The sequence below is a fragment of the Neoarius graeffei genome, chromosome 1, assembly GCF_027579695.1.
Source record: "Neoarius graeffei isolate fNeoGra1 chromosome 1, fNeoGra1.pri, whole genome shotgun sequence".
NCBI lineage: Eukaryota > Metazoa > Chordata > Actinopteri > Siluriformes > Ariidae > Neoarius > Neoarius graeffei.
Genome location: NC_083569.1, coordinates 5,738,573 through 5,766,393, shown reverse-complemented (window position 1 = coordinate 5,766,393; position 27,821 = coordinate 5,738,573). Strand labels below are relative to the sequence as shown.

General features: G+C 41.0%; 1 protein-coding gene across 1 annotated transcript; it reads right to left on the bottom strand.

The window, feature by feature from the left end:
* Positions 1–159: 159 nt before the first annotated feature.
* On the bottom strand, positions 160–24,143 carry aldh9a1b (aldehyde dehydrogenase 9 family, member A1b). The gene is made up of 12 exons (XM_060928739.1): positions 23,994–24,143; positions 23,707–23,889; positions 20,018–20,163; positions 19,525–19,654; positions 17,556–17,690; positions 17,175–17,371; positions 16,745–16,885; positions 9,874–10,062; positions 6,986–7,073; positions 6,634–6,775; positions 6,213–6,325; positions 160–3,471 (listed from the first exon to the last, which is right to left on the bottom strand). Exons 2-12 carry the CDS (start codon positions 23,885–23,887, stop codon positions 3,377–3,379), a joined length of 1,557 nt encoding a protein of 518 aa, XP_060784722.1. The 5' UTR covers positions 23,888–23,889; positions 23,994–24,143; the 3' UTR covers positions 160–3,376.
* Between the last annotated feature and the right edge of the window lie 3,678 nt (positions 24,144–27,821).

Here is a 27,821-nt window from a genome sequence, read left to right as displayed (position 1 = left end):
TTTCCTTTGTTTTAATGCTAGAGGGAAATATTCCCAATTATTTAACTGTTGTTCAGATGTTATTGATCTACCTGGTCGTGCTCTTTCAAAGACTGTAATTCAATACAAGTGTAGCACGAGAAAAAAAATAAAAATACTTAAATGCACGATGACAGCATGGAAACACTTACATTCATTTATTATAGATTATTCTGCTTCCCTGCACATGAGATTCTCTGTTTAAATACAGATCTTCTGTAATGATTAACGTACCTTCTGTTAGCCATTTATTATTCCATAAGCAATAAAACATTTCACAAAATACATATGTTAGTGTTGTAATAAGACTTCAATCTGCTTGTGAGTAATTTCACAGTACAAGACGATTTTATGGAAATCTTGCCTCTTCTGTACAAGCAGCATTTGTGTTATCAGTCATGTCTGAACCTCAGTTACGGAGTGGAACCAAAAGGTCATATTTATGTGTTGGGTATACAGACATCATACATGCGGAAAATACACTGGTATAACAGTATGAATAGGGAAATCTTAATAAAAACCTTGTCACGTTAAAGTGCTGATGACACGTTTTTGACATCTTTGGCGATGTTTTATAACATAAAAAGTAATTCCCGATGATCCATATATTAATTCACGAAGGCGCCTATTTTACAAGTTATGATAAAAAACGTGGCTATTTGGGCAAATTTGACGGGGCTGCAGCACCCAGGAGACGAAAGAGGAGGAGGAGCTATATGACGTAAGCGAAAGAACCTTCCTCCTAACTTATCAGTTTGTTGTTGATGCGACGTGTTCAGTTTGTCATTATTAGTATTATTATTATACAAGTTATTATGCCTTCGCGTTGTGTTGCCGGCTTTTGCTCCAAAACCCACAAGGATGGGGTAAGTTTATTCAAGTTTCCCAGAGATCCCGAGCTGCATGCGAAGTGGGTGAAGCAAGTCAGGCGCACTCGTGACAAGTGGGAGCCCTCACCAACATCCGTCCTGTGCTCTGGACACTTCGATTTGGATTGTTTTGACACCCTTCCCAGCTTAAAAGAATCTCTTGGGTGTTCAGTTCAGCACAAACGTGTGCTACTACCATCAGCAGTGCCTACACAGTGTTGCCAGATTGGGAGGTTTCCCGCCCAGTTGGCGGGAAATATACTGAGATACTGCTGAAGTTTTCCAGCCCAAAATATGTTCAAAACCCACCAAAATGCACTTGAAACCGCCCAACTGGGCGGGATTCCTCCCAATCTGGCAACACTGCCAGTATTCCGGAAGGGGTCTACTAGTAGCTATGCCGGATCCAAAGACAGTCCTCCTGTCAGAACATGTGTTGTGAAACGACATAAGATAAAGGTACGTAGAGCTATAGATTCTACATGATAATCATAAATGTAATCATAAAGTCGGCGTGATATCAGTCATGTATTTGCTTGTGAAAGCTTGCGGCTTTCATGTAACTGCCGCCTAGCAACGAGAAGCAAAGGGTAAAGAGGGTAGGCTATCATAGATTCTATTCGGAAGAGATCAACACAATTCTAGACTCCCAGAAGAGGAAGAGCTAGCACTAGAGAGTTCACCGGCGTTTTCATGCGCCATTTCCATTGAGTAGAACCAGAGTAGAACAGCCAGTGAACCGCAGCGTGTTCTCCCGCTGACGTCACAACACGGCCACGAGCCACGGACCCAGTTTTCTTGCGCTGTGCAATTAAAAGTTGGATATTCACGTAACAGCTTCTTTTCACGTAATTATAACAGAAATCTAACATGTTTGCCATGTTGTATAGTTTATTTAAGAAATTGCATAGAGTCATGTTCGTGTCATCAGCACTTTAAAAGACGCAGAACTTTCAATCCCTTGAGAAGATTTTTAAAACGGGTTGCTGGAGAAATTTTATGTCAGCGGGTGGGTCTGATAAAAATAGTTTCTGGAATAACTTTCCTGTCAAATAATGAAATCCTTGTGAATAAATTCTAACCAGAAATTGGATGTTGGACTAAAACCACTGAATTAAACCAACAGTAAACCCTCTAATTGTTAAGATCCATTTAAAGATATATTTCAACAGTGAACGATCCTGTGAGTAGATCTACAATACTGACACCACTCCTGGTTTTGTTCTAAACACAATCGTAAATCATGTCTGTTTAGCGCCAGAACAACATTCCAGTGACTAAGTGAGCGTACGCATCCGCAATTACGCACGGCGACCATACAGTCCTGTGCAAAAGTCTTTGGCACGTGTAAAGAAATGCTGTAGACTAAAAATGGTTTAAAAAAATAATAATAATGAAGTGAAATGTTTCAACATGGGCGGCACGGTGGTGTAGTGGTTAGCGCTGTCGCCTCACAGCAAGAAGGTCCGGGTTCGAGCCCCGTGGCCGGCGAGGGCCTTTCTGTGTGGAGTTTGCATGGTGTCCGCGTGGGTTTCCTCCGGTTTCCCCCACAGTCCAAAGACATGCAGGTTAGGTTAACTGGTGACTCTAAATTGAGCGTAGGTGTGAATGTGAGTGTGAATGGTTGTCTGTGTCTGTGTGTCAGCCCTGTGATGTGCCCCGCCTTTCGCCCGTAGTCAGCTGGGATAGGCTCCAGCTTGCCTGTGACCCTGTAGAACAGGATAAAGCAGCTAGAGATAATGAGATGAGATGAGATCTGGAAAGTGCTCTCTTCTGTAATATGCTGCTCAGACATATTACATAAACTTTTTTTTTCCCCCTGTAACATTTAATTTTGTACTGGAACAAACGAACGCTTGGAACTCTAGAATGTTTTTGTGATATTTTGACTCAACGTACGGTAGAAGTCCATCCATCCATTATCTGTAGCCGCTTATTCTGTCCTACATCCCAGCTGACTATGGGCGAGAGGCGGGGTACACCCTGGACAAGTCGCCAGGTCATCGCAGGGCCGACACAGACATTCACGCTCACGGTCAATTTAGAGCCACCAATTAGTCTGACCTGCATGCCTTTGGACTGTGGGGGAAACCCACGCAGACACGGGGAGAACATGCAGACTCCACACAGAAAGGCCCTCGTCAGCCACTGGGCTTGAACCCAGGACCTTCTTGCTGCGAGGCGACAGTGCTAACCACGACACCACCGTGCCGCCCAATGTAGAAGTCATAAAATAGAAATCTATAACATTTGTATGAAAAAAAAAGTGCCTAAGACACAGCACTGATTATATGACCGCTCCTTCCTAATACATGGTAGGTAATTACCAAGCAGCAGTAATGCAAAGTTATAACCATGTTATTTCTAGCAGCTTGCCCTAATGACCATTTCACTGTGACAAATTGTGGGCCTTTAGGCTTTGATAACTGTCACTTGTTAGACCGAGTTGCACTCAGACCGAGAGTGTATGATCTCTGCTTGTCCTGTGTTTAAAAGAGACTGTCCACGTCTCCCATTTCAACCACCACAGTCTTGAGCTGAGAGTAGTACTCAATGGTCACCTGACCGTTTTCTCTTCCTATACCTGCAAAGATGTAAGAGAAGAAATATTTGGCAAGCATCTTTGATTTTAAAACAGAAAACAAACAAACAAACAAACAAACAAGTGCTATTAATCAGTCATCACAATCCAAAAACCATTTTTTTGGATGCCATGAAGATGGGTAAAAGGGTGTTTTTTCTTTAGGAGTGTTTTGCCTGTTTGAATCGAACCCTGAGGTGTTTTCCTCCTCTGTGTGGTTCATTAGGCAGGTGAGAACACGGCAAATCAAAACAACTGGTCCATTTCCAAGTGAACCGAACAATGCCGTGTGTTTTGGGTTTGCAGTATTTCTTTTGTAGACGTGAGGCACAAAATGAGCCAAACCCGTAGAGACTCTGAAGAGTTCTATGAATACATTTTCCAGCCCTACACATCCCTCAGCTAACGTTTTATGCTTCTTGGGTCATTTAAAAAAAAAAACTCACACGATCTGACCAAAAGTATGCAGACACCTGACCATTACATTCATATGTGGTGGTTCTCCAAACTGTTGCCACAAAGTTGGAAGCACAGAGTTGTCGAGAATATCTCCGCATGCTGTGGTGTCACAATTTCCCCTTCGCTGGAACCAAGAGTCCCAAACCTGCCCCACCACAAAGCGAGCTCCATGAAGACATGGTGTGTTAAGGTTGGAGTGGAAGAACTCGAGTGTTCTTCACAGAGCCCCACCCTGACTGAACTGACTGCACTTCAGGCCTCCTCACTCAACACCAGTGTCTGATCTCACTAATGCTTTTTAGCTGAACGAACACAAACCCCCACAGCCACGCTGCAAAATTTAGCGGAAAGCCTTCCCAGACCTCAGCGTGGCGCTTATTATAACAGGAAAAAGAGGAATAAATCTGGATTGGGATGTTCAGCAAGCACATATGGGCGTGATGGTTGGGGTGCACAAACTTTTATCGAGAATAGTGTACAGTGGTGCTTGAAAAAGTTTGTGAACCCTTTAGAATTGTCTATATTTCTGCATAAATATGACCTAAAACAACATCAGATTTTCACACAAGTTCTAAAAGTAGATGAAGAGAACCCAGTTAAACAAATGAGACAAAAATATTATACTTGGTCATTTATTTATTGAGGAAAATGATCCAATATTACATATCTGTGAGTGGCAAAAGTATGTGAACCTTTGCTTTCAGTATCTGGTGTGACCCCCTTGTGCAGCAATAACTGTTGATCAGTCCTGCACACCGGCTTGGAGGAATTTTAGCCCGTTCCTCCATACAGAACAGCTTCAACTCTGGGATGTCGGTGGGTTTCCTCACATGAACTGCTCGCTTCAGGTCCTTCCACAACGTTTCGACTGGATTAAGGTCAGGACTTTGACTTGGCCATTCCAAAACATTAACTTTATTCTTCTTTAACCATTCTTTGGTAGAATGACTTGTGTGCTTAGGGTCGTTGTCTTGCTGCATGACCCACCTTCTCTTGAGACTCAGTTCATGGACAGATGTCCTGACATTTTCCTTTAGAATTCGCTGGTATAATTCAGAATTCATTGTTCCATCAATGATGGCAAGCCATCCTGGCCCAGATGCAGCAAAACGGGCCCAAACTATGACACTACCACCACCATGTTTCACAGATGGGATAAGGTTCTTATGCTGGAATGCAGTGTTTTCCTTTCTCCAAACATAACGCTTCTCATTTAAACCAACAAGTTCTATTTTGGTCTCATCCGTCCACAAAACATTTTTCCAATAGCCTTCTGGCTTGTCCACGTGATCTTTAGCAAACTGCAGACGAACAGCAATGTTCTTTTTGGAGAGCAGTGGCTTTCTCCTTGCAACCCTGCCATGTACACCACTGTTGTTCAGTGTTCTCCTGATGGTGGACTCATGGACATTAACATTAGCCAATGTGAGAGAGGCCTTCAGTTGCTTAGAAGTTACCCTGAGGTCTTGTGTGACCTTGCCGACTATTACACGCCTCGCTCTTGGAGTGATCTTTGTTGGTCGACCACTCCTGGGGAGGGTAACAATGGTCTTGAATTTCCTCCATTTGTACACAATCTGTCTGACTGTGGATTGGTGGAGTCCAAACTCTTTAGAGATGGTTTTGTAACCTTTTCCAGCCTGATGAGCATCAACAATTTTTCTGAGGTCCTCAGAAATCTCCTTTGTTCGTGCCATGATACACTTCCACAAACATGTGTTGTGAAGATCCCTGTTCTTTAAATAAAACAGGGTGCCCACTCACACCTGACTCTAATTTCACCTTCAAATTAACTGCTAACCCTAGAGGTTCACATACTTTTGCCACTCACAGATATGTAATATCGGATCATTTTCCTCAATAAATAAATGACCAGGTATAATATTTCTGTCTCATTTGTTTAACTTGTGTGAAAATCTGATGATGATTTCGGTCATATTTATGCAGAAATATACAAAATTCTAAAGGGTTCACAAACTTTCAAGCACCACTGTACGGCATGTGCAGTTTGAAAAACCAAATTATACATTTTGCTCTGATTTGGACTTGCAGCAGGTTTTAAAGTACTTTAAAATGCCTCCTGTAATGCACCTTAGCAGCTTTGTAGAAAGAAACGTCACCAGATTTTCATATTAACACAATTTCAGACATTAATTCTGCCTCAAATGAGCATAAAAAACAAACACTTTTTCCTTCAACTGGTTTCACTTTGTAGATTGTGATTTTAGTTCCTTCCATTTACGGTCATACTCGTCTACGCCAACCTTATTTTTCTTTACCATTACCTGAAGTTTTATAGCCTCCAAACGGCACCTCCACAGGTGTGATGTTGTAGTTGTTGATGAAACAGGAACCAGCCTGCAGGTTCTCGATCACACGATGTGCTCTCTGAATATCTCTGATGGAAGAAACACACATGCAATTTTCTGCTTTAAAAGAAACATATCTACAAGTTAATTATCCTCCGTTTACCCTCTTCAGTCTTTTGCGGAGTTCTTATTATTTAATCTTTGCTCTACGTGTAAAGATTAGATCAGTAGCGCCCTCTTGTGGCACATATTTTTATAAACAATAAATATGATGTGACTGATCTGATTTGTTCACAGCGACATGAACACATCCATCCAATCTTTTGAAATCAGCGCTTCTTGTTTAGAAGGCTGACTTTTCTAAGTAACGATAATAAATGTAAAAAGCATTGATTACTTGGTGAAAACTCCAGCAGCCAGGCCCATGGTGGTATCATTAGCCCTGCGAAGAACTTCTTCCTCAGTGTCGAAGGTCAACACCGACATCACAGGCCCGAAGATTTCCTCTCTGACGCACGTCATGTCGTCTGTGCAGCTGTCTATAAACAAATAGTCCAGGACACCGATTTAAAACTTTTATGCACTTTTTTTTTTTAAAATACATTTTGTCATATACCAGTTTAACTAAAATGGTTAAAATGTGGGCATGTGTACTTCTGTCATCTAATCTATTTGTGCTGCCGAACTCTTTGTAAATGGTGATCGCTGGTGGTGAAGCGACATTATTTGTGATGACAAGTGAAACTCACCAAGTACACAAGGAGTCATATAATATCCATGTTTCAGTTTAGGGTCAGCCGGCGTGAACAGCTCACCTCCACAAAGCACTCGGGCCCCCTGATGAGGGAAAAAAAAAACAAAACAAAAACATTTATTAGAAAAGAAAAAAATCCAACTTATTTTAAACTCTGCTTTACCCTTACAAAACATTTAAAAGTTATTCCACTCAATCTCATCGTACATGAGCTGACGCGCCTCGCTGGCTGTAAGCTGTGTACGACGAGATTGGGTGGAATAACTGTTTTATTCCATCCACATTCACTGGATTTTGAGAAACGGAGCATTCTTATTTTTTGCAAAAATCGATAAATACAACCCCGATTCCAAAAAAGTTGGGACAAATTATAAATAAAAACGGAATGCAATAATTTACAAATCTCAAAAACTGATATTGTATTCACAATAGAACATGGACAACATATCAAATGTCGAAAGAGAGACATTTTGAAATTTCATGACAGCAACACATCTCAAAAAAGTTGGGACAGGCGCAATAAGAGGCTGGAAAAGTTAAAGGTACAAAAAAGGAACAGCTGGAGGACCAAATTGCAACTCATTAGGGCAATTGGCAATAGGTCATTAACATGACTGGGTATAAAAAGAGCATCTTGGAGTGGCAGCGGCTCTCAGAAGTAAAGATGGGAAGAGGATCACCAATCCCCCTAATTCTGCGCCGACAAATAGTGGAGCAATATCAGAAAGGAGTTCGACAGTGTAAAATTGCAAAGAGTTTGAACATATCATCATCTACAGTGCATAATATCATCAAAAGATTCAGAGAATCTGGAAGAATCTCTGTGCGTAAGGGTCAAGGCCGGAAAACCATACTGGGTGCCTGTGATCTTCGGGCCCTTAGACGGCACTGCATCACATACAGGCATGCTTCTGTATTGGAAATCACAAAATGGGCTCAGGAATATTTCCAGAGAACATTATCTGTGAACACAATTCACCGTGCCATCCGCCGTCACCAGCTAAAACTCTATAGTTCAAAGAAGAAGCCGTATCTAAACATGATCCAGAAGCGCAGACGTCTTCTCTGGGCCAAGGCTCATTTAAAATGGACTGTGGCAAAGTGGAAAACTGTTCTGTTGTCAGACGAATCAAAATTTGAAGTTCTTTATGGAAATCAGGGATGCCGTGTCATTCGGACTAAAGAGGAGAAGGACGACCCGAGTTGTTCTCGGCGCTCAGTTCAGAAGCCTGCATCTCTGATGGTATGGGGTTGCATTAGTGCGTGTGGCATGGGCAGCTTACACATCTGGAAAGACACCATCAATGCTGAAAGGTATATCCAGGTTCTAGAGCAACATATGCTCCCATCCAGATGACGTCTCTTTCAGGGAAGACCTTGCATTTTCCAACATGACAATGCCAAACCACATACTGCATCAATTACAGCATCACGGCTGCGTAGAAGAAGGGTCTGGGTACTGAACTGGCCAGCCTGCAGTCCAGATCTTTCACCCATAGAAAACATTTGGCGCATCATAAAACAGAAGATACGACAAAAAAGACCTAAGACAGTTGAGCAACTAGAATCCTACATTAGACAAGAATGGGTTAACATTCCTATCCCTAAACTTGAGCAACTTGTCTCCTCAGTCCCCAGACGTTTACAGACTGTTGTAAAGAGAAAAGGGGATGTCTCACAGTGGGAAACATGGCCTTGTCCCAACTTTTTTGAGATGTGTTTTTGTCATGAAATTTAAAATCACCTAATTTTTCTCTTTAAATGATACATTTTCTCAGTTTAAACATTTGATATGTCATCTATGTTCTATTCTGAATAAAATATGGAATTTTGAAACTTCCACATCATTGCATTCCGTTTTTATTTACAATTTGTACTTTGTCCCAACTTTTTTGGAATCGGGGTTGTAAAAACTTTATACAAAATGTCCGACAAAATCATTTCTGCTTAGAATGTGAACAAAACGGCAAAATGACAGGAGCAATTGGTGAAAAATGCGATAATTCTTGGGGAAAAAAAAGAGATACGTTCTTACCATCAAATACTTTTATTCCATATTTTGTTGCTTTAAATTTTTTTTTTTTTTGAGTTTGCTTCTTCAGGTTTTTTTTTTTTTGACAGTTGGCAAACCATTAGCGCCACCGACTGGGCTGGAATGTAGAACAGTAGATATTTATTTGGGTGGGTGGGGGACGACTATTATTGTAGCCATTTCGGTTTATTTTAAATACTTGATAAAAAGTGATATATCTGACTTGATGCGCTCCGCCATTTTGTTTTTCTCTACTCATGGTATATGAGCTGATATCCTAGTAGTCGAGCAGCCAGTCAGAGCACGCGATTGCTCATATGCAGTGAATGTGGTTAAAATAATCATCATTACAAGTACATCCTGTCTGAGAAATTACTTTCAGAAAACTGCGCATTTATTTTCTTGTATTTAAAGGAAAAAAAAACCCTGGTGATTAAAAAAAAAAAAAAACTAGAAACTGAGGTTAAATGTTGAACCAATGATGAGCAAGTACAGTATTAATGCATCATGAAATGTAAGAACCAGTCAGAACCTAATATGCAAATACAGACCATGCAACTCCTGGGAAAGGGGGTGGAGCATGTAGGCTGGGGGCCGTTTTCAATATGCATATTCATAAAATGTGGCTTTCTTGAGTAAAAGTACCAGTTTGACCTTTTTCTATATTCTATATTCACAAAATCAATTGCTGTTCATGATAGAAACCCTTACTGTGATACTTAAAAGTAATTTTGAGCGACTTTAAATGTACTGATAACGATGGTAAGTTTATAACTTACAGTGTGACTGATTAAAAGCAGGTAGTAAAGCTTGTTGAATGTGCCTCAGGACAGCAAGCTCATGTACTGTACCTCCCTCTTGGCCTGCTCTACGTATCCCAGCACTTTGTGCAAGTGCTCACGGCTGACTAGCGCCCCCATACGCGTCTCCTCCAGCAGGGGATCTCCGATCCGGATCGCTTTGGTTCTCCTCACCACCTCCTCCAAAAACTGGGCGAGGATCGGTCTGTGCACAAACACCCGCGTCCCGTTACTGCACACCTGTGTGCAGAGGAAACACAGCAATTGGCAGCAGTTGGCCTTCTTCATTAATGTGGGTCAAAACTGTACATGTATTGACTGAGAGAAGCGAATAATGCATCATAGAGGAGCATATTAATGGAGTAAAATATCAGGTGCTGGTCGTTACAGTGAACACTGGAATGAAATATGCGGCTCCTGAAGACCTGTTTCGGGTAATGAACATGCGTACATTTACTGGCGCAACTCAGTGCCAATGCACAACTGTACAGGTTTTACTACACATTACATTTAAACCAGAACCAAGTGTCAAGATAACTTAGAAAATGAGCTTTGAACTGTCACAGGCTGGAATTTCATTTCATTCATCTCTATTTACATCAGCATTTTCTCAATGATTTATTTACCAGCAGTCACTAAGGTCTAAGTTACAATATTCAGTTTCGGTCAGAAGTTTACATACAGGGACATGAATGCCATCTTGGATATGAATGTCATGGCAATATTTGCGCTTTCAGTCATGTCTTTGAACTGTTCTTTTTCTGTGGCAGAATGATTGTACAGCATACATCTTTAATTTAAAAAAAAACACACTAGAATTTGGTGCACAAGTTTTAATTTTCTTTGGGTTTTCTAAAATCAACACAGGGTCGAAATTATACATACAGGGTCAAAAATGTACATACGCTCACTTAGATTACTAATTCAGAGGTGCTGAAACTTCCAAAACGTCTCTTATCTTGCCAAGGCCGAGGTCTCTTAACTTCCCGTTAGTGATCATGATTGACTACAGCTGGTAGCTTCTCGGAGTCTTCATAAAAAGAGATTGTAGACAGCACTCATTGGTTTGACCAACACACAATACAATGGGAAAGTCCAAGGAGCTCAGTGCAGATCTGAGAAAGAGGATCGCAGATGTACACAACTCCAGAATGTCTCTTGGAGCCATTTCTAAACAACTGCAAATTCCAAGATCAGTTCAAACAATTGTATGCAAGTTATTGTGAGGTGTAGTCACTTTGCCAAGCCACTTTGCTTCAAGAAAATCCAAACTGTCACCCTCAACTGACAGGAACAACCTGGGAACCACCATGACATAGCCCTGCCATGAACTGGAAGCTGATGGATCACTGTCTACAGTTCAGATCACCATGGACTAAGAGGCTGCTATCCAAGAAATAACCCCCTGCTCCAAAATTGACACCTTCAAGCTTCACTGAAGTTTGAATCTGACCACACGGACAAAGAAAAAGCCTTCTGGAGGAAAGCTGTATGGTCAGATGAGACAAAGATTGAGTTGCTTGGCCACAGTGACCACCATGTACAGAGGGACACTGTACCAGCTGGTGGTGGTGGTAGGATCATCATGCTCTGGGGCTGTTTTGCTGCCAGTGGAACTGGTTCATTGCACAAAGTGGATGGAATAATGAAGGAGGACTACCTCAGAATTCTTCAGCATTAACCATCAGAAACTTGAACACGACTTGGGAGTTACAACAGGACAATGAACCCAAACACGCATCAGAGCTGGTTGTGGAGGATAAAGCAGGCGAACATTAAACTTAAAACAAGTCCTGACTTTAACCCTGTTGTAAATATATGGACCGTGCTTATAAGTCGAGTCCATGCCAAGAAAAAAAAACAAATTTAATTGAACTCTACCAATTCTACCATGAAGAGTCGTGAAATATCCAACCAGGATTCTGCCAGAAGCTTCTTCATGGTAAACAAAAATGTTTGGTCAAGGTGAATCTTGCGAAGAGACATTTTACCCAAATATTCGGTGTGCTGTATGTATATTTTTGACCCTGTGTTGATTTCAGAAAACCCAAAGAAAATTAAAACTTATGCACCAAATTCTAGGGGGGGGGGGGGGGGGGGGGTGTTAAATCAAAATGTATGCTGTCCAATCATTCTGCCACAGAAAAAGAACAGTTCAAAGAAATGACTGAAAGCCCAAATATTGCCACGACATTCATATCCAAGATGGCATTCATGTCCCTGTATGTAAACTTCTGACCACAACTGTATATACACCGTTACCATCACGGGCGATTGCTCTAAGACAACGAGGGAGCCTCCTCTAAAAATTCTGGATCTGAAATAGCAATGTTATAAGTTATAACATTGCTATTTCAGATCCAGAATCATAGAAATGTGCTCAACCCAACTACAGTGCGAAATCATTCCGTTATAACTTTCCCCAGTTCGCCTAATGTGTGCGTGAGTTTTTCCCCCTCGTGACAGCGCGATGCAGCCCAGCCTCAGTGCACTTCAATGGCATTTGGGAGCTATGCGCTTTTCAATATCAAAATGCAAGACAGTTATTGGACAAATACTGCGAAAATGCCCGCCTACGGACTCCCAGCCTCACAGTGGGAGGGACATGGCAGTTTCCGCGAGGAGACTGGTGATTGGTGAAAGCGGCCGGATATTTTCTTTGATTGACAGCTCGTTTCAACTATAGACAGGCAGCGGTGAATCTCAGTTCAGTCCCATGCGGATTTGCGAGTGCTGTGGTGTATTGTAAGAGATCAGCTTACATTTTGATTTCATTCATTACATACGGTTTCTACCAGCTTTTTTAGTTTGTATATATTTTCATTGTAAATACAGGCATGCAAACTGGTCAGGGGTGAAAAAGGTGAGAAGGATGCACGGGGACACGGCACGCGCGCAAAAGTACATTTCGTAGTCTACGTTACAAAAAAAATTGCAACCAGTGACATCTTGAATTTAATACAGTACAAAATAACTTTCCATAAACATGTCTTAATAAGTTACTGTTGAGTGGCCGGTAAATTGTACCATTTATTTGTCAGTGGCCGGTAAAGTTTGATATTTTGTGAAGTTAATTTTCACCCCTGTGTACAACACAGTGGGCTATTTACAAAAAGGTATATATTACTGCCTGTGCTATCTAACAGACCTACCCCAGAGGACACACCTGGCCAATCCCTGTCTGTCAATTTTCTTAAAGACATCACCTATGTGAAATCAGGGGCGGATCTAGAAAAATATTTATGGGGTGGCAAGAGGGGGGCAGGAATTTTTGAGGGGTGGCAACGTATTACAGACATGTATATATACTGAATTTAATCACAGTTTGACAACAAATAGTATGTACACACTACAAAAGGGCACAGACTGCCATTTACAAACTCATACAGATAAACTTAATCTCATGCCTTTATTGTTCACGAAGAACACACATTCTCAGATGAGGTCTATACCGTTTCTGGACAGTTTTATACTGTATATGCAAAAGAACAGACACTAAAAAACAACAATAACACTGCTTCAAGTTCAGCATGATTTAAACCATTTACACCAGTGTCACATTTTATAGTTTTTTTCCTCACGCTTTGTAAAGGCTCACCAGTGAGCATAACATGAACTTGTCATGCCTACAACAGCTGAATGCGGCGATTTCCATGTTGCTCAGCAAAACGCTTCACAAATTTATCAAGATCTAATGCTTTTGTGCGCTTTGATTCAATGCTGAGTACAGCCAAACTTGATAGTCTCTTTTCTGTCATAGTCGACCGCAAATAAGTCTTTATGAGCCTGAGAGATGAAAAACTTCGTTCACAGGATGCACTGCTCACAGGCAAGACAACCGCTATTTTACACAACCTGAACAACTCAAAAAAAAACATCATCATCTTGGTATGGGTCCAAAAACAGTGAACTCCATGAGAGTGGTAGGACTCTCCTGTTCCCCCTTTTTTCTGTCTAGTACTCTCCTCGTCTGATGTAACTCATGTTTAAGATCCTCAATATTTGAATCATAAGCTTCAGCCAATAGCAATGTTTTCCTTGACAGACGGTGAATCAATATTAACTTTTGTGGCCGACTTTACACAAAACTAATGTCAGACCTAGCTAACATTAGGCCAAAAAAAAAAAGTGTGTTTCAGGTAACATGAAATACTAAAATAAGGTCGGTAGGTAGGAAATTTTTTTTCTTAATTTGTTTTATTTTGTTCGAAAAAATGAACACAAGTAAACATCTTACAAAATAGTATTTTGGCACATAATCCTTTATACCACACATCATAATAAAATAAGTGTTTTAAATCTTTAAACGAATAAAAAAAATATCGCAAGAGTTCGAGTTATGATCTGCGGAAGCGTATTGCTGCCACACTCAAAAAAAAAAAATTGGCTTAGACTCAAATTACGTGAAAAGATATTGTTAACAGAGTTATCACGTTTTTACAATATATTTATCATGTAATAACATAACACGTAATTTCGTGATATTTTCATGTGATAATGTGAAAACACCTTATCAAGAAATAACGTGAAAATATGGTTTAACGTCCTAGGCTAGGCTACTTCCATTAAAAGCAGCCGGCCTCGCCGAGCCTACTGTAGAACTTGGGTCGAGCAAAAACACGGAGCAAAAACACGGCTGAATCCTGAATGACTCCTATTTGTATAAATAGGGGACTACATAGGCGGCAGAATGTAGTGTTTTTCCCTGCCATGGAAGTGCACTTGTATACTGAAGAGGAAGCAATTTGCATTACAGCCAGGAGGGCTGATAGAAGTGGCAAAACATTTTACTTTTTATCGTTTCTTTCACAACTTGAATGCGTTGAAACAAAAAATTATGACAAACTAACGCCGCTTACACTAAAATATCGAGGGAAATTTGTAATAAAAACTTTACGGTCGGCAATTTCGACGCGGAAATTCTCGATCGGTCGGGTTACCGGAAACACACTTTTTTTTTTTTTTTTGCCTTACATGTATAGTTAGCTAAATAACCTTCTCCAACCTGATTTTTATCCTCTCAAAATCAGCATCGCAACTATACTAGCACTGTTCATTCATTATAATTTCATTTTTTGATAGATAGTTAATCAGCTTTTACCCCTTTCCTCCCGTGTCTCCTTTTTCCTCGCGACTCCTGGCTCCCTCGCTTCGCGCCTCTCAATTTTCCAAAACAACCAATCTCTGGCGGTATCTCTCTCGTGCTGCATTCGCCACAGTCGGACATTGGAAATTCGCGCACGTAAATGTCAAATTGGCCGTAATTTTTCTTTGAATTCGTCGCTGCCAACTGGGGTAGCAGCAGGGGTGGCAAGGCTTTCTTTTAGAGTGGCATATGCCACCCCGGTAGATCCGCCCATGGTTATTCACCCCCGAGCGCGCTGGAAACTGTTCCATTGGTATTCAGATTCAGTCGCGAGATGAGGTTGCCAGATCTCTCTATAAAAAGGTGACTTTGCGGTCTGAATCTGTGGAATATTCGTAAGCGAGGACTGGCAACCAGCAGTGGGTTGTGCACCAGCTGATCAGAACTCCAATGGAAAAGAAGCGTGTTAGTAACTGTTTATCTTGATTGGCTGTAACCTTGTAAGTGAAATGTTTTGCAACAATAGCGTTGTAGCCTGCCTACCCCCCCCCCCAAAAAAAAAAAAAAAAAAACTCTTCGGATCTACACGATTCACACAAGTGACCTATTTTGGGGCCAAAACGGCGAATTTCGCCGAAAGGTGAGGAGTTTGCATGTGTGTAAATATAGTGTTGTCAAGTTTGCTATCTTAGTTCCAGAAATGTCGTTTATTTGAGTGACTGAACTTGAACTTGAGGGGGCTAGTCAGCTAGCAAGAAAGCTGCGCACAGATGCCAAGCATTGCTGATTTAATTTTAGCGAAGCCATTTGCCAGTCTTCCTTTCGAGGAAAAAATTAAAATTAAAGAGCAGGGTAGACCAACGCCTCAAATTGACTTGGTGAAAAAGGTAGGGAATAATACTCGTTCCTTTCAGCTCTCCTGGTACGAGAAAGTGAATTGGCTAACAGCAAGTGACCCACATCAACAACAGTAAATAGGCTACTTTAGTAATATGTCATGGATGGACCAAAAATATAGAATCTATTTAAAATGTTTATGCTGAGTATATTATATTGGAATATATATTTCTCTGGATATGAATTAAACACAGCTACAATTTGGAAAACATTTTTAAACAAAAACACAGCCGAGAACATTTCACACTACAGACCTGGATTAAAAGTGAAGGGTTATCAAAATTGTCAATAAAACATTTCTCAGTCAAAATGAGTAAAATATAGGGAAAGTGTCATTGAATGAAATGTGTGGCACCCAGCTCTATGTTTGGCTCCCCAAGGTCAGTGCTTGTGCCTATTCCAGAACACTCTGCTGTTACTGCTGAGGTTCCTGACAAAGAGCTGCTTTCAATAATGATCAATTTTTAAACAACATGCCACAATTTTAAAATATAAAATGTTAAAATATACCCCTCCCCCCCAACACCACCATCATGTATATTGGACAGTAGGCTAATGGGCCAAAAGAACCTGTTATTTCACAGTTTGTGACGCTGCCAACAATCAGCCAGATCAGAGGCAAGAGTATGGGCAAAATTGATGTGTTTTTTCTTTTTTCTTTTAAAATCTGGAAATATCGTAACCGACCAGCCTCCCCTGTTTGAAAGACTACCAGCCGCCACTGGTTACCATACCAACAACAATTTTGATCATTGCTAATAATCGCATGCTTCTGTAGTACATCATCCTGTAATAATTTGCATCATTTACATGTTTGGTCCACAGCCGTCGAGCCTATTTAATTTAACACCATGTTAACACATCTGACCCAAACACCGATCCATATTTCATGAATACCATGCTATAATTGATCATCAGTATCTATTTTAAATGCAGTACCTGGCCTTGAGAAAGAAAGTTGGCCATAAGTGCTCCCCTGATTGCGTTCTCGAGGTTACAGTCCTCAAAGATGATCAGTGGAGATTTGCCACCGAGCTCCAGGGTCACCGGCTTCACGCCTTTGGACGCCATTTCCATTATCTGTAAGGGCAAAAACACACCGTTCAGCCTTGCAAACTCACAGAGCATACATGTTTGTTGAAATCCTTAGCAAACATGCTAAGGTTACTTTATGCTAAAATAATGCATCAGTTTGGTATTTAAGTCAAGATATTCTGAGCGCACGTGTATGGTCCTGGTCAATTCATTATCTTGTTGAAAGATCCACCTATAGAAGTTTTATCCTCCTGGCAGAGGCAATCAAAATTTAAATATTCTGGTACTTAGCCAGTGACAGTGAGTTAGGTGCCATTTTCCTCAGCTTTTGTACCTTCTTGCCGGTTTGCACGCTCCCGGTGAAGGAGACCTTGGCGATGGCAGGGTGTTGGCACAGCAGAGCACCCGTCTCCTGAGCACCCTGCACTACATTAAACAAACCATCAGGAACGCCAGCCTGTGTGTAGATCTCAGCCAGCAGCACCGCACTCACTGGGGTCACTGGGGACGGCTTGAACACCATCGAATTCCCTACCAATGCAAATCTGGATATCAATATCCTGGTGTATATAAATATTCCTACGTATAAGAGATGTAAACAGCTGACAGGAAGTCCACCACAGACTTGGATTGAAATTCTCTGATTTTGAACTGATTCACTCTATTCCTATAATTCCGAAATGAGAAATTTCTGGATTCTGTGGAGAAACCGTACCACAGGCGAGCGCCGGAGCCGATTTCCATGCTACAATCTGGAACGGGTAATTCCAGGCTCCGATTCCCACACACACTCCCAACGGCTCCCGGCGTGTGTAAGCAAATGATCCTCCTGCTAGCTGCACATGTTGCCCTGTAAACAGACACAGATACAGTGGTGCTTGAAAGTTTGTGAACCCTTTAGAATTTTCTATATTTCTGCATAAGTATGACCTAAAACATCATCAGATTTTCACACAAGTCCTAAAAGTAGATAAAGAGAACCCAGTTAAACAAATGAGACAAAAATATTATACTTGGTCATTTATTTATTGAGGAAAATGATCCAATATTACATATCTGTGAGTGGCAAAAGTATGTGAACCCCTAGGATTAGCAGTTAATTTGAAGCTAAAATTAGAGTCAGGTGTTTTCAATCAATGGGATGACAATCAGGTGCAAATGGGCACCCTGTTTTATTTAAAGAACAGGGATCTATCAAAGTCTGATCTTCAGAACACATGTTTGTGGAAGTGTATCATGGCACGAACAAAGGAGATTTCTGAGGACCTCAGAAAAAGCATTGTTGATGCTCATCAGGCTGGAAAAGGTTACAAAACCATCTCTAAAGAGTTTGGACTCCACCAATCCACAGTCAGACAGATTGTGTACAAATGGAGGAAATTCAAGACCATTGTTACCCTCCCCAGGAGTGGTCGACCAACAAAGATCACTCCAAGAACAAGGTGTGTAATAGTCGGCGAGGTCACAAAGGACCCCAGGGTAACTTCTAAGCAACTGAAGGCCTCTCTCACATCGGCTAATGTTAATGTTCATGAGTCCACCATCAGGAGAACACTGAACAACAATGGTGTGCATGGCAGGGTTGCAAAGAGAAAGCCACTGCACTCCAAAAAGAACATTGTTGCTCATCTGCAGTTTGCTAAAAATCACGTGGACAAGCCAGAAGGCTATTGGAAAAATGTTTTGTGGACGGATGAGACCAAAATAGAACTTTTTGGTTTAAATGAGAAGCGTTATGTTTGGAGAAAGGAAAACACTGCATTCCAGCATAAGAACCTTATCCTATCTGTGAAACATGGTGGTGGTAGTATCATGGTTTGGGCCTGTTTTGCTGCATCTGGGCCAGGACGGCTTGCCATCATTGATGGAACAATGAATTCTGAATTATACCAGTGAATTCTAAAGGAAAATGTCAGGACATCTGTCCATGAACTGAATCTCAAGAGAAGGTGGGTCATGCAGCAAGACAACGACCCTAAGCACACAAGTCGTTCTACCAAAGAACGGTTAAAGAAGAATAAATTTAATGTTTTGGAATGGCCAAGTCAAAGTCCTGACCTTAATCCAATGGAAATGTTGTGGAAGGACCTGAAGTGAGCAGTTCATGTGAGGAAACCCACCAACATCCCAGAGTTGAAGCTGTTCTGTACGGAGGAATGGGCTAAAATTCCTCCAAGCCGGTGTGCAGGACTGATCAACAGTTACCGCAAACGTTTAGTTGCAGTTATTGCTGCACAAGGGGGTCACACCAGATACTGAACGCAAAGGTTCACACACTTTTGCCACTCACAGATATGTAATATTGGATCATTTTCCTCAGTAAATAAATGACCAAGTATAATATTTTTGTCTCATTTGTTTAACTGGGTTCTCTTTATCTACTTTTAGGACTTGTGTGAAAATCTGATGATGTTTTAGGTCATATTTATGCAGAAATATAGAAAATTCTAAAGGGTTCACAAACTTTCAAGCACCACTGTATGACACATTAACCGTTACGATTAATTTTCTCTCAGCAAAATATGACGTACATTTCAGACATAGTTTCACAGATTACTTCTGAAAATCAGGCCCATGTAAACAGACTGTTAGTGCTCTCCAAAATACTTTCGCACGCACACCAATTTCCAGAATTTCTTTTACATTGAACACTAAAAGATAATTATGACGACATGCTAACAAACCTGCCATAGCTGTAGCGAGACCTGCAAAGTACTCGATACACAGCCGGGCTGAGTCCACGTCCAGCCGCGCCTCGGTGATCGACTTTCCGTTGTCGACCACCTCCACCTCGGCGATCTCTTCTCTTCTTTTCTGTCCACAAAAATAAGACCAGAAAATACTATTGAACAAAGCTGTTCCAATTTAAACTGGTTCAGTTTTCTGTCCATTTGAATGATTTTTAAAAAGGAAATAAAAGATCAAATGTTCTTCCGAGTAGTGGTTTTAGAAAGTAGGAAACATCCTGTTGCATTTATCAATAAACTGATTAGAATGACTTCAAACAAAACCTCATATATATGCACCTAAATGAAGCTGGGGTGCCAAAACTTTGTTACATGAAAAGACAGATGTTTGCATGCGATCTCCTTACTCATCACATGATTTTAAATTGCTGTAGCACTATTGCCTTGCATTACCCAAATGTGATCCCTCTGACCTTTGACCTCAGTATACCTGGATGAGTCGTGCTGCCTCTAGCATGATCCCGGCTCGTTCCATTCCTGCCATCTTACTCCAGTGTGTGAAAGCAGAGCAGGCGCTGTTTATGGCCTCGTCCACCTGCGCCGCTCGGCAAGGCTGCAGCTGGCATAACACACGTCCTACACACACACAAAATGCAAAGCTGCTTTATGAATGCTTTTTCATTCTCTGATATTGACATTTAATTCTTACGGAATTGTTTTACCGTCAGCATGATTTATATGCAAATACCATGATGAGATCACAGTTTTATGGCTCACAAATCTGATATTTAGTTTCTGCAGTATTCATAAAAACAAGTACATTTTCTCCTTATGGCATTTCTGCCACCCATCTGCTGTTTATACAAGTTGAGAGACCAAGTTCACTCAACTCAACACAAGTGTGCATCCATCACTGACCTTCACTGATCCAAAACGACCCATCATTGATCCAAAACGACCCATCACTGATCCAAAACGACCCATCATTGAGCTTCACTGATCCAAAACGACCCATCATCGAGCTTCACTGATTCAAAACGACCCATCATTGAGCTGCACTGATCCAAAACGACCCATCACTGATCTTCACTGATCCAAAACGACCCATCACTGATCTTCACTGATCCAAAACGATCCATCACTGATCTTCACTGATCCAAAACGACCCATCACTGATCTTCACTGATCCAAAACGACCCATCACTGATCTTCACTGATCCAAAACGACCCATCACTGATCTTCACTGATCCAAAACGACCCATCATCGAGCTTCACTGATTCAAAACGACCCATCATCGAGCTTCACTGATTCAAAACGACCCATCATCGAGCTTCACTGATCCAAAACGACCCATCATCGAGCTTCACTGATCCAGAACGACCCATCATCGAGCTTCACTGATCCAAAACGACCCATCATCGAGCTTCACTGATCCAAAACGACCCATCATCGAGCTTCACTGATCCAAAACGACCCATCATCGAGCTTCACTGATCCAAAACGACCCATCATCGAGCTTCACTGATCCAAAACGACCCATCATCGAGCTTCACTGATCCAAAACGACCCATCATCGAGCTTCACTGATCCAAAACGACCCATCATCGAGCTTCACTGATTCAAAACGACCCATCATTGAGCTGCACTGATCCAAAACGACCCATCACTGATCTTCACTGATCCAAAACGACCCATCACTGATCTTCACTGATCCAAAACGATCCATCACTGATCTTCACTGATCCAAAACGATCCATCACTGATCTTCACTGATCCAAAACGACCCATCACTGATCTTCACTGATCCAAAACGACCCATCACTGATCTTCACTGATCCAAAACGACCCATCACTGATCTTCACTGATCCAAAACGACCCATCATCGAGCTTCACTGATTCAAAACGACCCATCATCGAGCTTCACTGATTCAAAACGACCCATCATCGAGCTTCACTGATTCAAAACGACCCATCATCGAGCTTCACTGATCCAAAACGACCCATCATCGAGCTTCACTGATCCAAAACGACCCATCATCGAGCTTCACTGATCCAAAACGACCCATCATCGAGCTTCACTGATTCAAAATGACCCATCATCGAGCTGCACTGATTCAAAACGACCCATCATCGAGCTTCACTGATTCAAAACGACCCATCATCGAGCTGCACTGATTCAAAACGACCCATCATCGAGCTTCACTGATTCAAAACGACCCATCATCGAGCTGCACTGATTCAAAACGACCCATCATCGAGCTGCACTGATTCAAAACGACCCATCATCGAGCTGCACTGATCCAAAATGACCCATCATCGAGCTTCACTGATCCAAAACGACCCATCATCGAGCTTCACTGATCCAAAACGACCCATCATCGAGCTTCACTGATCCAAAACGACCCATCATCGAGCTTCACTGATCCAAAACGACCCATCATCGAGCTGCACTGATTCAAAACGACCCATCATCGAGCTGCACTGATCCAAAATGACCCATCATCGAGCTTCACTGATCCAAAACGACCCATCACTGATCTTCACTGATCCAAAACGACCCATCACTGATCTTCACTGATCCAAAACGACCCATCACTGATCTTCACTGATCCAAAACGACCCATCATCGATCTTCACTGATCCAAAACGACCCATCATCGATCTTCACTGATCCAAAACGACCCATCATCGATCTTCACTGATCCAAAACGATCCATCACTGATCTTCACTGATCCAAAACGACCCATCACTGATCTTCACTGATCCAAAACGATCCATCACCGAGCTTCACGATCCATCACCGATCACCATTGTTCCCTACAACCAATTACTGACCTTTCAAAATAAAAAATGTTATATAAGAATATATACATATGAGTGATTCCACGCTTATGGGTACTGAAATGGGGACATGAACTTATTCACCTAAAACCATTTCTTTTTTTACCATCAGGTCACAAAACATGTAATCTTTAATGAATATGTTAAAAGATAACTTTAATTTTCTGAGATGTAATAAAAACATATTTATATGCCAAAGTCAAGCCTATGAGTTCCAAAATGATGTCTGTTCCATTACTTCTGTTACGATTGTCCATCTCGCATCTGTTACAAATTAATTACAATCTAGCTATATACCATGTTAATCTTATTGAAAGAATGTGTCTGTTTATTCTACTACACATGTTTATTAATTATATTTGCTAAAACATCACCTTCCTATGTTTCAAAAAGTAATTCTACATTGTTAAAATTGAGAATATATATGTCCACAACACTTCTGTTACGTTCTGACTTTGGCATATAAATATGTTTTTATTACATCTCAGAAAATTAAAGTTATCTTTTAACATATCATTCATTAAAGATTACATGTTTTGTGACCTGATGGTAAAAAAAAGAAATGGCTTTAGGTGAATTTTTAAAAATAAGTTCATGTCCCCATTTCAGTACCCATAAGCGTGGAATCACTATATTATTTTCTATTCTGATAAAACTGTGGGCGGCACGGTGGTGTAGTGGTTAGCGCTGTCGCCTCACAGCAAGAAGGTCCTGGGTTCGAGCCCCGGGGCCGGCGAGGGCCTTTCTGTGCGGAGTTTGCATGTTCTCCCCGTGTCCGCGTGGGTTTCCTCCGGGTGCTCCGGTTTCCCCCACAGTCCAAAGACATGCAGGTTAGGTTAACTGGTGACTCTAAATTGACCGTAGGTGTGAATGTGAGTGTGAATGGTTGTCTGTGTCTATGTGTCAGCCCTGTGATGACCTGGCGACTTGTCCAGGGTGTACCCCGCCTTTCGCCCGTAGTCAGCTGGGATAGGCTCCAGCTTGCCTGCGACCCTGTAGAAGGATAAAGCGGCTAGAGATAATGAGATGAGATAAAACTGTATTTTAATCTATTCCAAGTGTCTTCAGACAGACAATCTTCTTCATGTAACACATTTAAGTATGCAAATTAGCATGATGATTAAATAAATATGCAAATTACTCGATGATGTCACTGGCTTTTTGAGCATGCTTTAGTTACTTTCGCCTGGAAAGGTTGAGCGAAGCTGTGTGGAAAGAGTTGTGAAACATGACCATGCGACTGCTGGACAAAGTCTAACTTCCCAAGAAGACAGAGACACTTTTTTAGTGTCATGGGTTCCATCCCTTAGTGGAAGTGTAACAGAATGAGTCACCTGTTGCAGGCTCGTAGACCGGCTCTGATGCAATCTCACCCTCGATGCTGACTCGTTTTCCGGCCCAGAAGTTTAGCGGCTCTCTGATGTCCATGGTCCCTGATGAAGCCGCCCTGTTCAGGGGGAGGACAGAGACATGGAGCCGCGGGGACAGACGCAGCACGGAGCTGAGCACACGCATTCCTGCAGGAGAAGAACAGCATTTCATACAAACTTAAACACTCCTGGTATCTCTCAGATCTTCACTCAGTTGAACAATAAGCGCTGAAACAAACAAAGAGACATACTCAGTGTCCTCTGTCTGCCAGAAAGTCCCTCCTTTAGCGGTTATGCGCTCGCACTTGTCGCAGGTTGCAGTCGGACTGTGTCCTAAACCGCACACGACTGCAGCCACTAGTAGGCAGGAAGGACTGGAGCTCTAGCAACAGCCGCCATATTGGTTTGGAAAGGGGCGGGGCTTCTCTGACAGCTGATTCCTATTGGTTACAACAGGCGTCATTCAGCGTGTGTGCAAAATTATTATTTTTATTAGGGCCCGAGCACCGTTCGGTGCGAAGACCCTATTGTTTTTCGAAGGATTATTATTATTTATTATTATTATTATTTTTCTGTCGCGCTTGGCTTTTTTTGAGGTATTTCCCATGCACAGAGTGTCCGCCATATTCATGGGCAGGCCCGCCGACAGGGGGGGACAAACGGGTATGTTGTCCCGGGCCCAGGAATGGGGGGGGGCCCAGAACTGGGCTCTCATGAAGTTGCGATTATTTTATTTCATTTCAAAATGTGTTGATTTGGGGGAGAAATGTGCTATATTTGCATTCAATAAATGATTTCTAGATCTTTTGCCTTTATTGTCTTTGAAAAAGTAGTCAAGAACCCCCTACCACCCCTAATGCAAAAATGGTTTGGTCTGACTCTTTGATTAAGGGGAAAAAAACGACATCGTTCGATCATAGCGCTTCGACAATCAGCGTGCGTGGCATTTGCCAACATGCACAAGTCAGGAGCACAGAAAAGAAAAGAGAAAAAGAGAGGAAGAAACCAAGAGACTCAGGGGCTCACTGCATAAATATTTAAAAAAAGATTCAGATGATGCAGCAGGTACTGGGCACTTTCACACCAAAGGTTGCCTTTTTCAAGTTTAGCTTCATGTATCACTTTTGTTCACTGTTTTTGTCTGAGGGTCGGAAAGAAGCTACACAGTCAGTGGTTCGTCCATCCTATCATTATTGTGGAAATATTAGCCATTTTTAACATGTTTTTGACAGAATCTGCAGTCCCAAATTAAATTTTAAAATATTGCATTGAGTATTAAATAATTTCTGTCCCATGCATGGCTGAGCATGCTGCTTCCTTATATAGGGGGTGAGTCAAGAAATGTCCATTCCAAATTTCATGAAAATCGGTAAATTCGTTTGGCCGCTATGGTGATTTAACTGAATCATGGCATTCCGTGTTAAAACAAATAAAGCGATTGTCCTTTCCTGAACAACATGAGTAACTGATAATGTGTTGTGCATTATCAGTCTAGAATAACATTTAAGAAATTGTTTTTCATCACTGTTTTCACCTCATTTTCAATTTGAACTGTTATTAAGCAGGTAGTGAGTTTTTCAGCTATTCGAAATCCTGATGTAGAATCTGCGTTAAAAATCTGTCCTCTCCAGAACTTAGGATAATCTGTAAAACTTACCTCAGTTTTATGGAGAAATATTCTTACTGGATTAATTAGGGCCCAACAATATAAAACCAATGAGAAACTATCGCATTCAAATGCATGGTTGAGATACATACATAAAAATGTTGTTAAAGGGGATGTCCTCTCCAGAACAGGATATTTAATATCATAATAGGCATATTTTGTACTGCGTTACACAATGCACTTAAAAAGTTAAGTTTTTGTAGCATTAGGCCTTCTTGACAGGTTTTTCTACTGATGTGTAGGAAAGCGAGAATAGACAGATGAGGAACTTCTGAGATTGAACTAGGTGGCAATTTGAGAAAGAACTTTCACCTCAAAGTTACCATCTGGGGACTAGTACTAGTACAAACAAAGACCTGTCGGTCAGACAAGTCAAATAATTTGGATGTAAATGTGCCCAGGTTACAATATTGGTTAATTTTCTGAGAAAATTAAGCGTTAAAGAAAAATGTCCTCTCCTGAACAAATGCCCAAGACTCCCAACACTATTAATTCTCTCTCACTGACTAGATGTTAAATGTTTGCTCTCATCAAATGCATAGTTTAACATATGAAATTTGTGGCTCCAGGTGTTTTGGATGTAAATTGCTAACTTATATGTTAAGTACTTTTAGGATAATAAGGATAAATAAACCTTCATTATTGTAAAGGTCCAAGAAATAATATAATGGTCCAAGAAACTGTGCAAAAGGTTCTTTTTTCAATCAGAAAACATATTCAAAATTGTTGCCATAGTTTTCCTGAGTAATTTTTCATTTGAAAAGTGATGTTAAACATTCTGTCCTCTCCTGAACAGAAATATGGATTTTGTGACCTGATTTGATTTGCGCGGTGACCGGAAAGTAGATACAGTATGAAGTTGAAATTTTCTAGTCACCTACCAGATTGGTGTATCTTTCTAAAAAGGCATTTTAGCTGATTTCCTGGACCTATTTCTCATTTCTAGCTCTATTGATATGTGAAGTGACTCCTAAAATAGACTGAAAAAATTCACCAAAAACTAGATTTTCCAAAATATGTCCACCATTGATGGATATTTTGGTGTCTCTTTGTTCCATTAACATCTCTGCAATAATTAGGTGGAATGTAGGGGACCCAATCCACCAATTAGGCTTAAATCTGAATGATAATGTAAAAAAAATCCAAATTTGTGAATTTTACCTTCCTGCTATGTTAAAACTAATAATTTTTGGAATTTGAAATGACTTGTAGCCTTGATACTTGAGGTACATGTTACCCAATATGCATTCTATGGAATTCAGGATGGATTTTTGCATTACATTGAAGTCCATTTTCAACTGTTTTTGGGACTTTTAAGGCAACCTTTGGTGTGAAAGTGCTCTACTAGCAAAGGCAGTAGGGCAGCTGAGCCAGGTAAGACCAGTGTTGGGCACGTTACTTTCAAAAAGTAATTAGTTATAGTTACTAGTTACTTTTCCCAAAAAGTAACTGAGTTAGTAACGGAGTTACTTTGTCATAAAAGTAACTAATTACCAGGGAAAGTAATTATTCCGTTACATTTTGTTCCCCCTCAAAAAAAAAAATCAAATTCAATTAGTGTAATCATAATAAAAGTGAATGTTAAATGTGTTTAATGACTGAAATGGACACTTAACAGAACCAATTAGTAACGTTATCTACACTATATTAATATGTTTGTGGGACAATGTGAGATAAGACATCTATCAAATGTAATATATTTTTGTAGTTATTAAAATTATGTTACTAATTACTGGCCACTGACGAGGACAAACGCTTTGTTCCTCGACATAATGTGCATTGCACGTAAACAGTCTTGCCTTTTATTTCAAGTAATGAAAAGTAATGGCTGTATTTCCAATGTGAAAGCGCAGTGCTGGGCTGACCGCTCGCCATCGCTGGGTCTTCCGATTGAAAGAGCGCGCAGTAGTGCAGTAGGCGTGGCCTACCTACGTATGTTGTCCAAATCTACTCTGATTGGCTTACTGTGCCGTTGTCTCGTGTCTCCCCGCCCCACACTAAAGCAGAGTAAAGAAAGGCTGAACGAGCAGCGTGCCAGATGAGAACAGCTTTAATAAAGTAACGCATAGTATTTTATTGTAAGTAACGGGAACGGCGTTATAACGATGTAAAAAGTAATTAGTTAGATTACTCGTTACTAAAAAAAAGTAACTCCGTTAGCAGGGGCGGTCTTACCATAGAGGCATAGGTAGGCGGCTGCTTGGGGCCCCCCACCAGCGGTCGTAGTAGGGGGGCCCCCAACCAACCTAAAAAAAAGAAAAAGCCCCTTATCATGATTCATGAAGACTTCAAAAGTATGGTACATTTTACTAATATTCCTAAGAAATACGTTGAAATAGTAGTTAAAATGTCCAGTTCATGGTTATCTGTCCCTACACATACATCCCATACTTTCACAATGAAATGGACTAGT